Source organism: Typha latifolia, chromosome 8, assembly GCF_019914945.1.
Source record: "Typha latifolia isolate L0001 chromosome 8, TyphaL0001v2, whole genome shotgun sequence".
NCBI lineage: Eukaryota > Viridiplantae > Streptophyta > Magnoliopsida > Poales > Typhaceae > Typha > Typha latifolia.
In genome coordinates this window covers 7,522,954-7,535,004 of record NC_133093.1, presented here as the reverse complement: position 1 = coordinate 7,535,004, position 12,051 = coordinate 7,522,954, and the positions used below count along the sequence as shown (strand labels likewise).

At 36.1% G+C, this 12,051-nt stretch overlaps 1 protein-coding gene across 6 annotated transcripts; it reads right to left on the bottom strand.

Annotated features, from left to right (window-relative positions):
* Positions 1-2,169: 2,169 nt before the first annotated feature.
* LOC140793268 (uncharacterized) lies at positions 2,170-11,158 on the bottom strand. 6 transcript variants are annotated; one of them, XM_073144642.1, is made up of 23 exons: positions 10,959-11,158; positions 9,725-10,264; positions 9,271-9,379; positions 9,089-9,173; positions 8,494-8,574; positions 8,217-8,351; positions 7,986-8,107; positions 7,615-7,779; positions 7,424-7,529; positions 7,162-7,267; positions 6,945-7,058; positions 6,562-6,734; positions 6,342-6,459; positions 5,378-5,602; positions 4,464-4,654; positions 4,200-4,367; positions 3,963-4,068; positions 3,704-3,841; positions 3,428-3,586; positions 3,132-3,335; positions 2,824-3,018; positions 2,661-2,732; positions 2,170-2,564 (listed from the first exon to the last, which is right to left on the bottom strand). In XM_073144642.1, exons 1-23 carry the CDS (start codon positions 11,007-11,009, stop codon positions 2,451-2,453), a joined length of 3,477 nt encoding a protein of 1,158 aa, XP_073000743.1. In that variant the 5' UTR covers positions 11,010-11,158; the 3' UTR covers positions 2,170-2,450. The 6 variants fall into 6 exon arrangements, with proteins under 6 accessions (XP_073000743.1, XP_073000747.1, XP_073000745.1 ...); XM_073144646.1 differs by having other exon boundaries at positions 6,562-6,725; XM_073144644.1 differs by having other exon boundaries at positions 6,945-7,055.
* Between the last annotated feature and the right edge of the window lie 893 nt (positions 11,159-12,051).

The following is a 12,051-nucleotide window of genomic DNA, read 5'->3' as shown; positions in this document are numbered from 1 at the left end:
GATGTAATGATTAGAGATGACGCCACCCTTCGAGGATAGTGTGTGTCATGAGGTAACATAAAGTTCTAAAAATATATATTGGTATTGAATCTTTAGTTGTTGGCTCTCATGAGTGTTTGTCGTGCTAGACACTCAATGGCTCTTTGCTTGGGTCCAATTACATTTAACTTATATGTGGTTGGAATTCAAGTCTGAAGGGTAGGAAATGAAGATGGATGGAACTCAGTAAAGAACTGGCGCCACTTTGCAATCGATGGTAGGGCTACCCGAAACTGGGTATCACAAAGACTTATTGCATATGTTGGGGTTGCTTAAACCACCTTAGGTGGATAGAGACGCGCTGGAGTTGCCATGACCATCGACAGCTTAACTCAAGGCCATGGATAACCGCTTTCCTAATTTTTTATTTTGAGGACAAAGTGGGTAGAATTATGATAAAATGATGTGATCCGAGCCTAATCGAGTCATCTCACAAGGGAGATTGAATTCATTGGATCAAACCTATTTATCGTAGTATTAGTTGTTTACTGTTTTTAATGAATTTCTAGCATCAGGGTCATGTGGTTGAATGCCCAACCAACGGCTTTCGAAAGACAGAACATAAGAACAACCACTCTAGGATTATTGCTATTTTTCTACCTTCTTCCTCCTCTAGCCTCCTTCCCTATTCTCTCAATTTGTACCTCTCTCAATCTCTCAATCTAGGCCGCCATCCTCTCCATAGTTGTCGTCCTCCCTCCCTCCTCGTTTGTTGTACCTCACTAGACCTGTAGGGCTGACCTCTCCTCCCTTCTCTTCCCCTCTCATTTCTCAAATCCACCGTTACTACCCTCATCACCACTATTCCTTTATCCGTGTCAATCATCATCACCACTATCCATCCATCAACATAACCCACTTTAGGGACACGAAATAATGGTTCAAGTCTATAATATAGGATTTTTCAAAAAAATTCCTACTTTTTATTCAAAGAAACCTCAGTTACTATAAGTGTTCAGCAGTGGGGACGAAGTTAAAACTTTTTGACAAGTGTTCAAATACTTTTTTTTCTTGAGATGACAATGAAAATAAGTTTAGGCCAACAGACTAGAAGTCTCTTGAGTTTGCTCTATTTATGCGGCTTTCTTCTTTCGCCAAAAAAAGAGGAAAGGGTGTTGCTATCGGAAAATAACATCATTGTTTCTAGTTTGCAACCATTACAAATTCAGAATTATTCCATGAAAAACTTAGAACAATCTTCTATTTTGCTGCAATTTATATTTGGGAGTTTTGACCAAACTACACATCATCGGATACTTATTTACCTAAATATTCCACCCCCTAAACTTATACCAAATGGGATTTGCTTCGGACATGTTTGCTGCCATTTTATTGTCCTAACAAAAAATTATTGAACTTATCAGCATTATATATATGTAAGTTGTAAAGCACTAAAGTTCAAGTTTTTTTATATTAAACTCTTGATGCTTTGTTCCTACTGAGGATACATTTATGAAATAAAAAAAATTAGTTCTTAAATTTGTATTTATGCGTTAATTTGGTAAACTAGAGATGAACTAGAGAGGTTTATCATATTACAATCAGACAAATCAGAGAATAATATTAAATTCATATATGGATAAGATAAATACAGAACAAAATTTTCTTATCATCCTCACTCTCATATAATACATCTTATGTAAAATGCCGAAGAGATTAGTATTAAAACGCTGATAAGTTCAGTATTTATCCGGCGGGCCCATGCGATGGCTGAAGAAGTGCCCAAAACAGATCTCTTTGAAGGAGTAAGTCTGGAAGGAGGCCTTGCTTGGTTAAATACTCTATATGTGGGGAAAATACAAGGAGGAGAACATAACTGAAGCTTACAGTGAAAGATGATGATTTGTGAGGATGTATTTTAGAACAAGGAAACATATCTGTCTTACAATAAGAGAATCTTTCAGTACCGGCAACTTGTGGCTGTAATGCTTCTTATCCAATCAATTCTCAAGAAACAGTCAACTCAACCCATGCATATGAAAGAAAGTTCAGATTCTCTCAAAATCACCAATGGTAATGGTGTGTAATTTAGTCAGTCAGATTTCTGAAATTAATCTTTACAAGTTCGACAATTAAACATCAATTTTTTTTTTCAAAAAAAGGAGCAATATTAACACAACGTTGGCAAACTTTTACATGAAATGACCCAGAAATTACTGTCATTTGATGAAACTATAAGTAGATATTCCTTGAGAAACACAATCTATCTGCAGTTCCGCTTATTTGTTTTTCTTTTCCAATTAATCGACACATTATACACAACAAAGAATAACTAATGACATAAAATTTGCACTACTACAAAGACTCCACAAACAAGAAGCACAGGAAGAGCAGATTAGTTCTTCAATCAGATTTCCAGCTGCAATGATTGCAAATGTCAACAAAGTGCAATGGAGTTCGCATGTTTGCCTTTAGCAAAGAATTGACCGCGCATCAATCATTGATTGAGGTGGATCCAAGTCCTTGTCTTGGAGAGAATTCCCTAGTAGTTTCTGCATTTCTGATGCAAAAGCATCATCTAGAATCTGCGTATTAAATCAACTTTCAGATATAAGTTCATACACAAAGTGCAATGGAGTTTGCATGTAGCTTTCCTTTTCTATGTAAAATTTTTAGCTTACCCCTAAAGCATAACCAGATCCTTTATACCAAATCCTGTTCTCCTTTCTGCTCTCAAGAAAGCTCAGCACAATCTAATGAAACCCAAAGAGAGATACATTATTAGAACCATGAAGAAGTTTCAAAGAGGACTGAGCATTGCCCTCGGAAAGCATTTGCACTCACCTGTCCCATTCTATTCCAAAAACCACGACAAATTGCGACAAAGATCCTGCTCGAAAAGACATCATGCAGATTGCATACAGAATCAGTTATCTGCATGCATAGGACCTGCATCCTCTCGCGAATCTCACTTTCTCCCTCAGCCTCTTTTGTTTCTTCAAGAATTCTCTTTAGCCTAGTGCTTCGGTTATCCTGCGTCTGAGATCAGTGATGAAATAGTTTAGTGCATTGATCACAAATAGAATCGGTGATGGTATAAGATGCTGAAATTGATTTTTATAAGTGCGTAAAGAATCTTGAGTCATCCTGACATTGCTAACTAGCTTTTCCACAATGGCTTGCAGGTACTTCTTGTATTTTTTTCTCAACATAACAGTGATTGCATTCATTTGCTCTCCAAAAACTGCATTTCCATCAGCAATTGTCAAATATGCTGCCCATGATTTCAAAATATTCTCGACTCTGGAGTGTAACACATCCAGGATCCTTTTGATGGAGTTCAGGAAAGTTCCCAACTGTCAAAGAAACAAGGAAGCCAAGTAAATGAATTACTAATATTAATAATTCTTTTCTTGAACAAACTGAAGTATTGATAGAAGGATCCTACTTGATTGGGTACAACATAAGTTGATGTAGATTGTCTTCTTCTGAATTTTTGCACCTGCTTTTCGAGTATCTTTGGAATTCCATCTCTCAGAGGCATTAGGCTATCACTGTATTGTTTCTCCAGTGTCTTCATGATTGCTCTTTCAACGTCAGCAACAGTCTAGAATGGATTCAAACATTGTTTGGTTTTCCCAAAAAACGTTATTCAAGTGAAATTGATAAAAGATTATAGTTAATACAAAAAGCATTATTTAAAGCAAGAAGAGATATAGCTTACACTTTCTAAACTCATCAAGTATTGAGGCCATCTATTGATGACCACCTCGTACTCATTTATGCTTTCTCTTATCTGATTGTACATGTGCTCGACAAATGGGGATGTTGAACAATGTGTTGATTCTACAGAGCATGGTAGCTGAAAAGAATGATATCCAAATAAAAATACCATCATTTGTTACAGATCCACCACATTTTCAATAGACTTAAGAAGGTTAGTGGCGAACAAGAAAATGTTTATGTTTTAGTTGAAAGAGAACCTTCTCAGCTTTACAAAGATCAAGTAGATGCAGCCTAGTATCTTGGACCCAAACCATGATATAGTTATGGAATAAGTCTCTTGAAACTACCCCTCCATGAACAGGCCTGGTGCAGAAAATTAAAAGTAGTAAAGCAGGTGTAACACTTATTTAGAAACAATTAATGGTCCACAAGTGTAACACTACATGATTCAATAGGACAAATCCATGAAGTTCATTAACTAAAGTATGTGTTACCTGATATTCCAGGAGTCAAGATCTCTTTCAAAGTCAGAAGTTGCAATCAGCAATTCTGCTACATGCGGAAGAGGCCTAGATGGAGGGCAAGCTGCAAGAAAGCCTCGAAGTCTTTTGCAGAGCTCCGTAGTGTAAATGGAAGCTGTGATGTTTGGCAGATCTATAGAGCTAAGAGCAAAGGAGAGAAAATACTTATAAACTTTGGAAGGTAATCAATCAAAGTAGAACTAATTCTTCATATTTATCTATCTGACAACACAATACCTTGGAAGTACATGCTGGTTATGAATCTTCATATCTGCTTGAATCTCTTTGCTTATGTTTGTACATAATGTTTTCATTTTGAGGTATGCTGTGGATATGGTTATAGGATCTATGAGAAGTCCATCAGAGTTTCCTGACATGAATTCATCAGTCTCTATCATATGTCGCCTGCACCTCTTTGCAGCAGCAGTCTGGAAGGAAAATTGCTATGTTTTGCTTACATTTATTAATGGAAGGATGATTTAAAGCAAGTAGCATATCTCAAGGATATTATTTGTTAGAGGGTGTACAGAGTACATATTCTATCTCAGGAATAAGCATTTTTCATGTAATTGATACTTAAGAAACATTTGTCTTCATGAGTTTTATTTCTTCGTACGAGCTAGCAAATTTTGTGATAGAGTAATATTGATTAACTTTGGGACTAGAACATGAAATAAGATGTCAAAATATAAAGAGGAAACAGAGAATATTGCTACCATGTAAATTAAAGTTCAGTGCACTAAGCTAACATATATCCCAGACACTCCAAGCACATCCAAAGAAACATCAAGAATCCCTTCAATTGCTTTACGATGAGTTAGCAACATATAATGAAAAAGATAGAGTTATTTCTAATGGCAAAGTCCCTTTCCATGATGCTAAAAAGAGAGTGAGCATGCTTCGAGAAATCTGATAAGATAGAAAAATGTCCTAGCAGAGTTGTTCATGAAAGTTCCTGAAATTAAAATATACATAATGTGAACAGAAAGTGTAGAGAAGATAACACTTAAAAATAATGAAGTATAAGATGGCATATAAAAGGGAAAATCTTTTCTGTAACTGAGCACCAATTTACATAAATTAGCTTTTCTAAAGGATGAAAACTTTAAAAATAGGAATAAAATTTTGCTTTTGCAGACGTATAGAGCAACCTGCAAATAATTTCTTAATATGTTTTGGGCTTCCTGGGAGAGTATATCATGCAGAAGGCTATATATCTGTACAGCAGGAACCAGAGATGGTGCAGCAGAGTCAGAAACTGGCCCAAACAAGTCAGTTAAGCCCGTGGCAGAAAGCTCATCTAGTGACTTGTAGTTTTCAAAAGTAATTGCTAGCAGATTCTTAATATGATCTTCACAATCTAGCAGTATGCTTCTCTGCAGAATAAAATCAGAAGAATATCAGTTAGAAGAAGTTAATGTTACAACAAAAAAATTTTCCTTAAGAGCTGAGATACAGAAAATACAAAGACAAATTGCAATAAATGATAGCAGCAACTACTAATCTTCCAGCATTAGAAATATAGAGAACTTGTAATATACATCATCAAAGTTATATTTTAAACTTCATTACAAGATTTTAATATTGAAATAAATTCTACATGTTTCGTTGTGGATGATCAAATAGAAATATTATTCCGTATGATGAAGATATTAATAAGATGGTGTATATTAGGAGATATTATCTTATTACTTCTGTTTTCATCAAAATAAGAGCCTACAAAGCAATGGTAACACTAAATTAATGGATTGTATTGTTAAAAGGAACACTTACTATTCTACAAATGCAAAAAATAGTTTCTCAAACCTTTGGGATAGAGAAGAATCAGCTTCAATCATCAGGGAAGGACTTCAATACTTTAGTAAGATCTTAATAAGTTTTAGATTTTTCTTTGGGAGTTCCCATATAAATTTTTTTATACATATCAGGAAGGCTCAAACAAAATTTGCCTATTGGTGAAGAATAACTTTAGGAATGCTTAAAAGTAATGGAAGGACAATTTTGATTTTCCTGAGATAAATGGAAAAGCTATTAGCTGAATTGTTTTTACAACTGTAAGAAAGTTCTCTTTGACAGTCACAGTGGAGAAGAATTGGCTTCTGCAATGATTAGTACCTCCTGTCTGGTTAGACATCTATCCCCCCGAGCTTTTATGATTGGCAAAAGCAACTCATATATAAGCTGCAGACAGTCTTTTGTGGGTGTTGCAACATTCATAATACATGACAGGTACCTGAGACAGTTGCAATATTATAGATGTTACAGTAATTTTAACATTATCACTGTCACCACAACTAAGCAAGCGCACCCATTCAGGACGTAAATAATGACTTACCTCAACTTTCTATATGAATCAGATACTCCATAGTAATCAGCAAATTCATTCAATAGCCACATCCATGAACCAACTATGTGCAACTTTTTTGGGTGGAAATCTTGGGCTCTCATTGCTGCCTCAAGAACCAGATCATATACAAGCGTTTCCACAGCTGGACCACCCTGCAACATCTTTTCAACAAAAATTCACTATGTCTAAGTGCAAAGTTTCACTAAGTTGATATACTTTAATGTGGCAAATGACTTCTTCCACATTAGTGCATAAGAACCCTGGGACGCTATAAGTTACAATATATGCTAAAGTTGCATGATGGAATAATTTCAAATGTACATGCACACTAAAATTCAAAGAGGAAGAAAAGAAAAGATAAGCAATCAGACCTTAGTAGAGCCAAAATTGTCAGAAGAGATAGATACATTTGTTGAAAGCTGAACCTTCCCAACACATCCTTGATCTTCAAGGTATAGAGGGCACCACCTGAGAATTTCCCTCTGCTAAATAATAACAACATGTAACAAATAATTATATTAGGATTTGTTGATGCCTTTAAGTGTTGCCCAAGGACAATTGTTAAAAGATTGAAGAGGAAGTACATACGTTACAATCAGACAAAGAAGAAACTTGAATTGTGGCATGGCCAAGAATAGTCCTACTATCATCTTGAATTTCTATCAAAAGGTCATCTCCTTGACTTTCAGGATAACTGGAAAAGGATTTGGATCTTAGTATTCCTTCATATGAGATATCTCAAAAAATGGATATCAATGAACGTAAAAAGAAATATAGGCAAGAGAATGGTTAGGATGTATTTTCTTGCAGAAAACAAGCACATGAATGTAGGTTTTTATGCTAGACTTACAAGCAGTGAGATTCACCAGTCCCAGACTGCAGGTAGACAGGGGAACTAGAGTCTGCAGGAGCATCTTTAGAGGAGCTCTTTAATTGTAGCAAGCATGTAAGAGATTCTGCAATATGACATGTTGTCAGTGGTAGTGGCAATTAATGATGAGTAAATATTGAGAGGGTATTGCAGTTAATCGATTTTTTAACCTTCTGGAGCAATTGAAAATGAAGTTGATGACAACATGTTAATGTGACTCTTCAGCGTTTTCGAAATATGTCTGACGTATTCAGAACCCAGTTGCATATAAGCTGTTCTAAAGGAAGAGGTGGCCCGAAGCTTCATTCTTTGAGGTATAATGCGTACCTTTTTCACTGTTATGAACAAAGACAAAGATAGGTTACTCACCAACTAAGATGCAAGAAAATGAAGTATATCACATTCACTCTCTTAACATTCTAGGCTCGACAACAGTTAAAAGTATTCTATCCAGTTGTATAGCAACAACTGCATTAAGAGAATCCATAGGCATCACTAGGAGGATGTCAAAAGGTAAAGTTCATGTTTCATGGACCCTCACCTTCCACCTCAATCTTTCTAATCACTTTTCTTCCTTTCATGGTACAAGATCCTTCTTTATCATATACATACTTTCCATCACTAAGCATTTGACCCCTAGGTTGCAGGAGGAACTTTTGTATTCTGTTCATTAACAAGATCATCTTCAGAAAGTAAAAACCACAAGCATTACTGAATTACATAACATATAACCTCCTATGATAGGTAATGCATCAATCAAGAAATATCATACCCGAAGGCATTCCGCAGAACCATGCATTCATCACGAAGGAATTCTGGAGCCTCCATGCAATTTCTCGCCCATGCATTAAGGCAAAGGCGGAAGCATGCATCATATGCAACAAACGTTTGCCATGCATTCTGAACACTGCTACATTAGATAGAAAGACCCATAAAGAAAAAGGTATTAGTAGATGCGGATTGAAAAAATAAATTAGGAAACCTTTTGATTTCTAGAGTTGGAAAAGGTGTTAGAGGAGGGCCTTTACACCACGGTATAATTAACAAACCTGGTTGTGTAGCTTGGCATCTGAGCTGATAAATTGGTTTGCCAAGATGACATGTGCACATCTTCCTCTTCAGCAATTGACCTAAATCCACATTTCATATCGAAATAAGACAACAAAGATGTTAGTTGCGGAGGATGCCATGTAAGTATGGAAATAGATCAGATACGGATCAAATAACGGTAAAATTATATCTGTATCCATATATTTTTTGGATATGGATACAACTATGGATAGTGAACTTAGTTACGTGTCCATGAAGTATATACATAGTTACAGATTGGACATCAGTTACATCTGTATTTATTCTTTGAATCCACAAGGATTTGCACAATAAGTAAACATATAAGAAAGGTAAAACACTATTTTCAAAATATTTCTAACTATATGGTATACAGATATTGATTTAGACACTATTTTCAACTCATATTGCATCCGCATAGACTATCCAGATATGGATACAAATTCGGATAGAAATTTTTTGACCCATATCCGGCAAAACTTGGATTGGCAATTGGATTATGTCAGATTCTATCTGACCCATTTTCGGCCCTATTGCCATGTTATTATCCATCCCTATGTCAATGAATGTATATACCTTGCTGGAAGCTCATCAATCATTTGCGAATTCATTTCCAATTCTGATGGCATCTCAGTTTTTCCAAAGTTCGATTGTGCTTCAGCTGTAAGACATCATAGTGTTATCTCTTTCTTTGTTTCACATTAAAAAAAACCATCTTGCAAGTCATTGTAAAATTGCAAAATCAATACATTGCTTACCCTCAATATCCAAGCTACCTTCTTCTCTCCCACTTCCCACAATAGGAGGGGCACTGGGCGTTCCTAGTTCTTGAAACGTCTGAGCCATGTACTCATTAAACAAATGGCCCTACATTCGAAAAAAAAAAAATATATACTTCAGTTAGATCATTCATGAATACCTTTTCTAGAGTCCAAACTCGCTAAAACAAGCAAAGGACAGTCAGCTACTGAAAGTAGAAAATGATTATAATCATTATACAAGCCTTCTCGCAAGTCACAACAATATCGAGACGGCAAGTGCACAACTCAAGAATGAGAAGGCTCCAAAATAATGATCAGGAATCCACACAACTGGCTGTTTAAGCAAGTGATGGACTTGCCACGGTATCTGTGAACCTTCTTCCAGGTAAGTTATTTAATTGTTACTATGACAAAAAGAAGGAAAAGGCTAAAGATAAGAGTGACTCATTACATGAGAATTTTGGGTTACATGGTCCTGGGCAATGGCACCTAAGATGGAGGAACCTTTGTCGCCAATTCGCATGGCATTCACCTTACCGTCTGGATATGTATCATCAACTGCTTCCACTTGAACCCTCAAATTCTCCTTTGACAGACCTCGAACCAAGGTACTCCGCTGTGCACCACTAACCGGTCCCTTGACCGAGTCAAGGCTTAAACTTGCTCTGGATGTGATCTCTTCCTCATTGTTTTTATTCTTTGGTTTCTCAAACAGATCAGAGTCACTAGATCCCAGACCTTCCTCCTCAAATGCGTCGGAATAATTTGCATAGTAGTCTTCTGGAACCGAAGCTATGCTCTCTTCTCCATCTGAATCGACAAAGAGGCTAGACCGAGGCCCCAGCAAATTGGAATGGAACTTCACAGGTGGCAATACTTTCGGCGACAAGAAGCTGTTATTTTTGTACAACGAGGGTTGGTTCGAGATGGCATCCAGGGGATATTTCTCAATGAGAGGAGAGCGCGGCTGCTGATCGACATCTGAGCCCTGCTTCAAAGAAAAAAAAACGCAGCAAATTTAAATTAATCAGTATGCAATCATATATTTTTATTCAAAAATGAATTGATCGAGAAATCATTAAGATTTATATTATAATCCAAGACAAGCACCAGAATTAATCAATTGTAAATAATTATTACCACGGTAATAACTGGAAAAAGGAAAGTGAGGACTAATCAAACTAATACTCAACTGGCCCAAATAATCCTATTTAACTGACCAACATAAATAGTTCCAATCAAACCAAAATGAGGACTTGAATGACTAGGTTACCATTCGAACAACTAAGTCGATGGAAACCAATCTTCCTAGAGATGAAAAGTAAAAAGAAAAAAAGAAAAGAAAAAAAAAAGCACTTCAAATTGAGCTCTCCATGTTAAAAGATTTTAAAGACCCCAAGAAAACTCAAACAAAGAATCCGGAAAACTCTTTGAAGAACCGATCAAGAAAGAATAAATTCACAACAAATCCATTTCAAAGCGTCAATAGGAGAGCCAAATATCGCCAAGATCCAGGGATCACATCCGTCCAAAAGTATCAAATACAAACCGTAAAATTAACATCTTTATTAAAAAAAAATTTTAAAAAAAACCAATTTGAGGTATCAAGAAAGGAACCAGAACACGAAAAGGTTCGAACTTGCTTTAACTCTACCGAAACCAAGGAGGCCTAGGCTTCTACCCACCTGCTTGACCCAATTGATTGCTTTCTCATCCAGCCCCTCCGTGAACATCATCGAATCTCTTCTTCTAGAGAGAGAGAAGGAGAAGAAGAAAAATGAAAATGGATCAAATTGGAGGAAAGAGGAGCGTGCTAAAGAGAGAAATTAGGGTTTTTTTTAAGAGCTCTCGAGCTGAGAGAGGAGAGAGAGGTTGTGGTGGGGAACGTGGGATTTGGTCGTGGAAGGAGAAGAGGAGGGTGGGGGAGAGTATAACGGCTAGTTTCGGGAAGGATTTTGAATGTTTCGGCAAGGACTGCCCTCGGATTTCGAGTAAATTACGGAGGTCTACCAGAGCTTAGCGCGTTTGGTGTCTCGATTTGGACAAGTGCTGCCTGAAATGGAGACTATCGGGATCATGCCTCGAGATTCGGGATCTGTTTCCTGATCTTGATCAACGTCTTGGATTTTTCACATATATGTGTAGGTATATACCAATTAATACCATGTACGTAAAATTGCTTAAAATCCCCTAAAACATTTTGGGACTTTTACATATTTGCCACTAAAAACTTTCAGAATATTAGAATTACCACTATAATTTTTAAAATATCATAATAGTCACCAAAATCTTTCTACTCTTTTTAAAAATACCAATAATTTTTAGGAATATTTCTTTTAAGGAACTAGCCATATTGTTAATTTTCAAAGAGTTAAAAAGATTTTAGTAGGAATTATGATATTTTAAAGATTGTTGTGGCAACTATGATAATATTTTAATTTGTTTACAGAAATATAGAAATATAGAGTGGATTAGATTGAACCCTATCCGTACAATCATGCAAAACTTTATAAACCAACTATTGCACCTACTAGTGAATATAACACAAGCATTATAGTGAATAATGTGGATATGAATTACCAACAAATGTACCTCTCCGAGAGTCATTAGTCTAATTTGTATGGCGGCCTTGAAGTTAGAGTTATAATAGTTTTGATTTTACGTAAATCGAAAGTCGGGTTGAAAATATATAAATAAAATAGCAAAGAAAGGTCAGAATATGACAGATTGGTAAATATCTAATGTTATGGCGATCGTCAAAGAATGGCGGACGACCAA

What these genes read in the sequence shown, in the direction of transcription:
- LOC140793268 (XM_073144642.1), bottom strand. Translation starts at nt 11,009, where the DNA reads ATGATGTTCACGGAGGGGCTGGATGAGAAAGCAATCAATTGGGTCAAG. An exon ending in ATTGATGAGCTTCCAGCAAG is followed by an intron (nt 8,575 to 9,088) that starts GTATATACATTC and finishes ATGTGGATTTAG; the next exon opens with GTCAATTGCTGAAGAGGAAG. An exon ending in TTTGGAATAGAATGGGACAG is followed by an intron (nt 2,733 to 2,823) that starts GTGAGTGCAAAT and finishes GGGTTTCATTAG; the next exon opens with ATTGTGCTGAGCTTTCTTGA.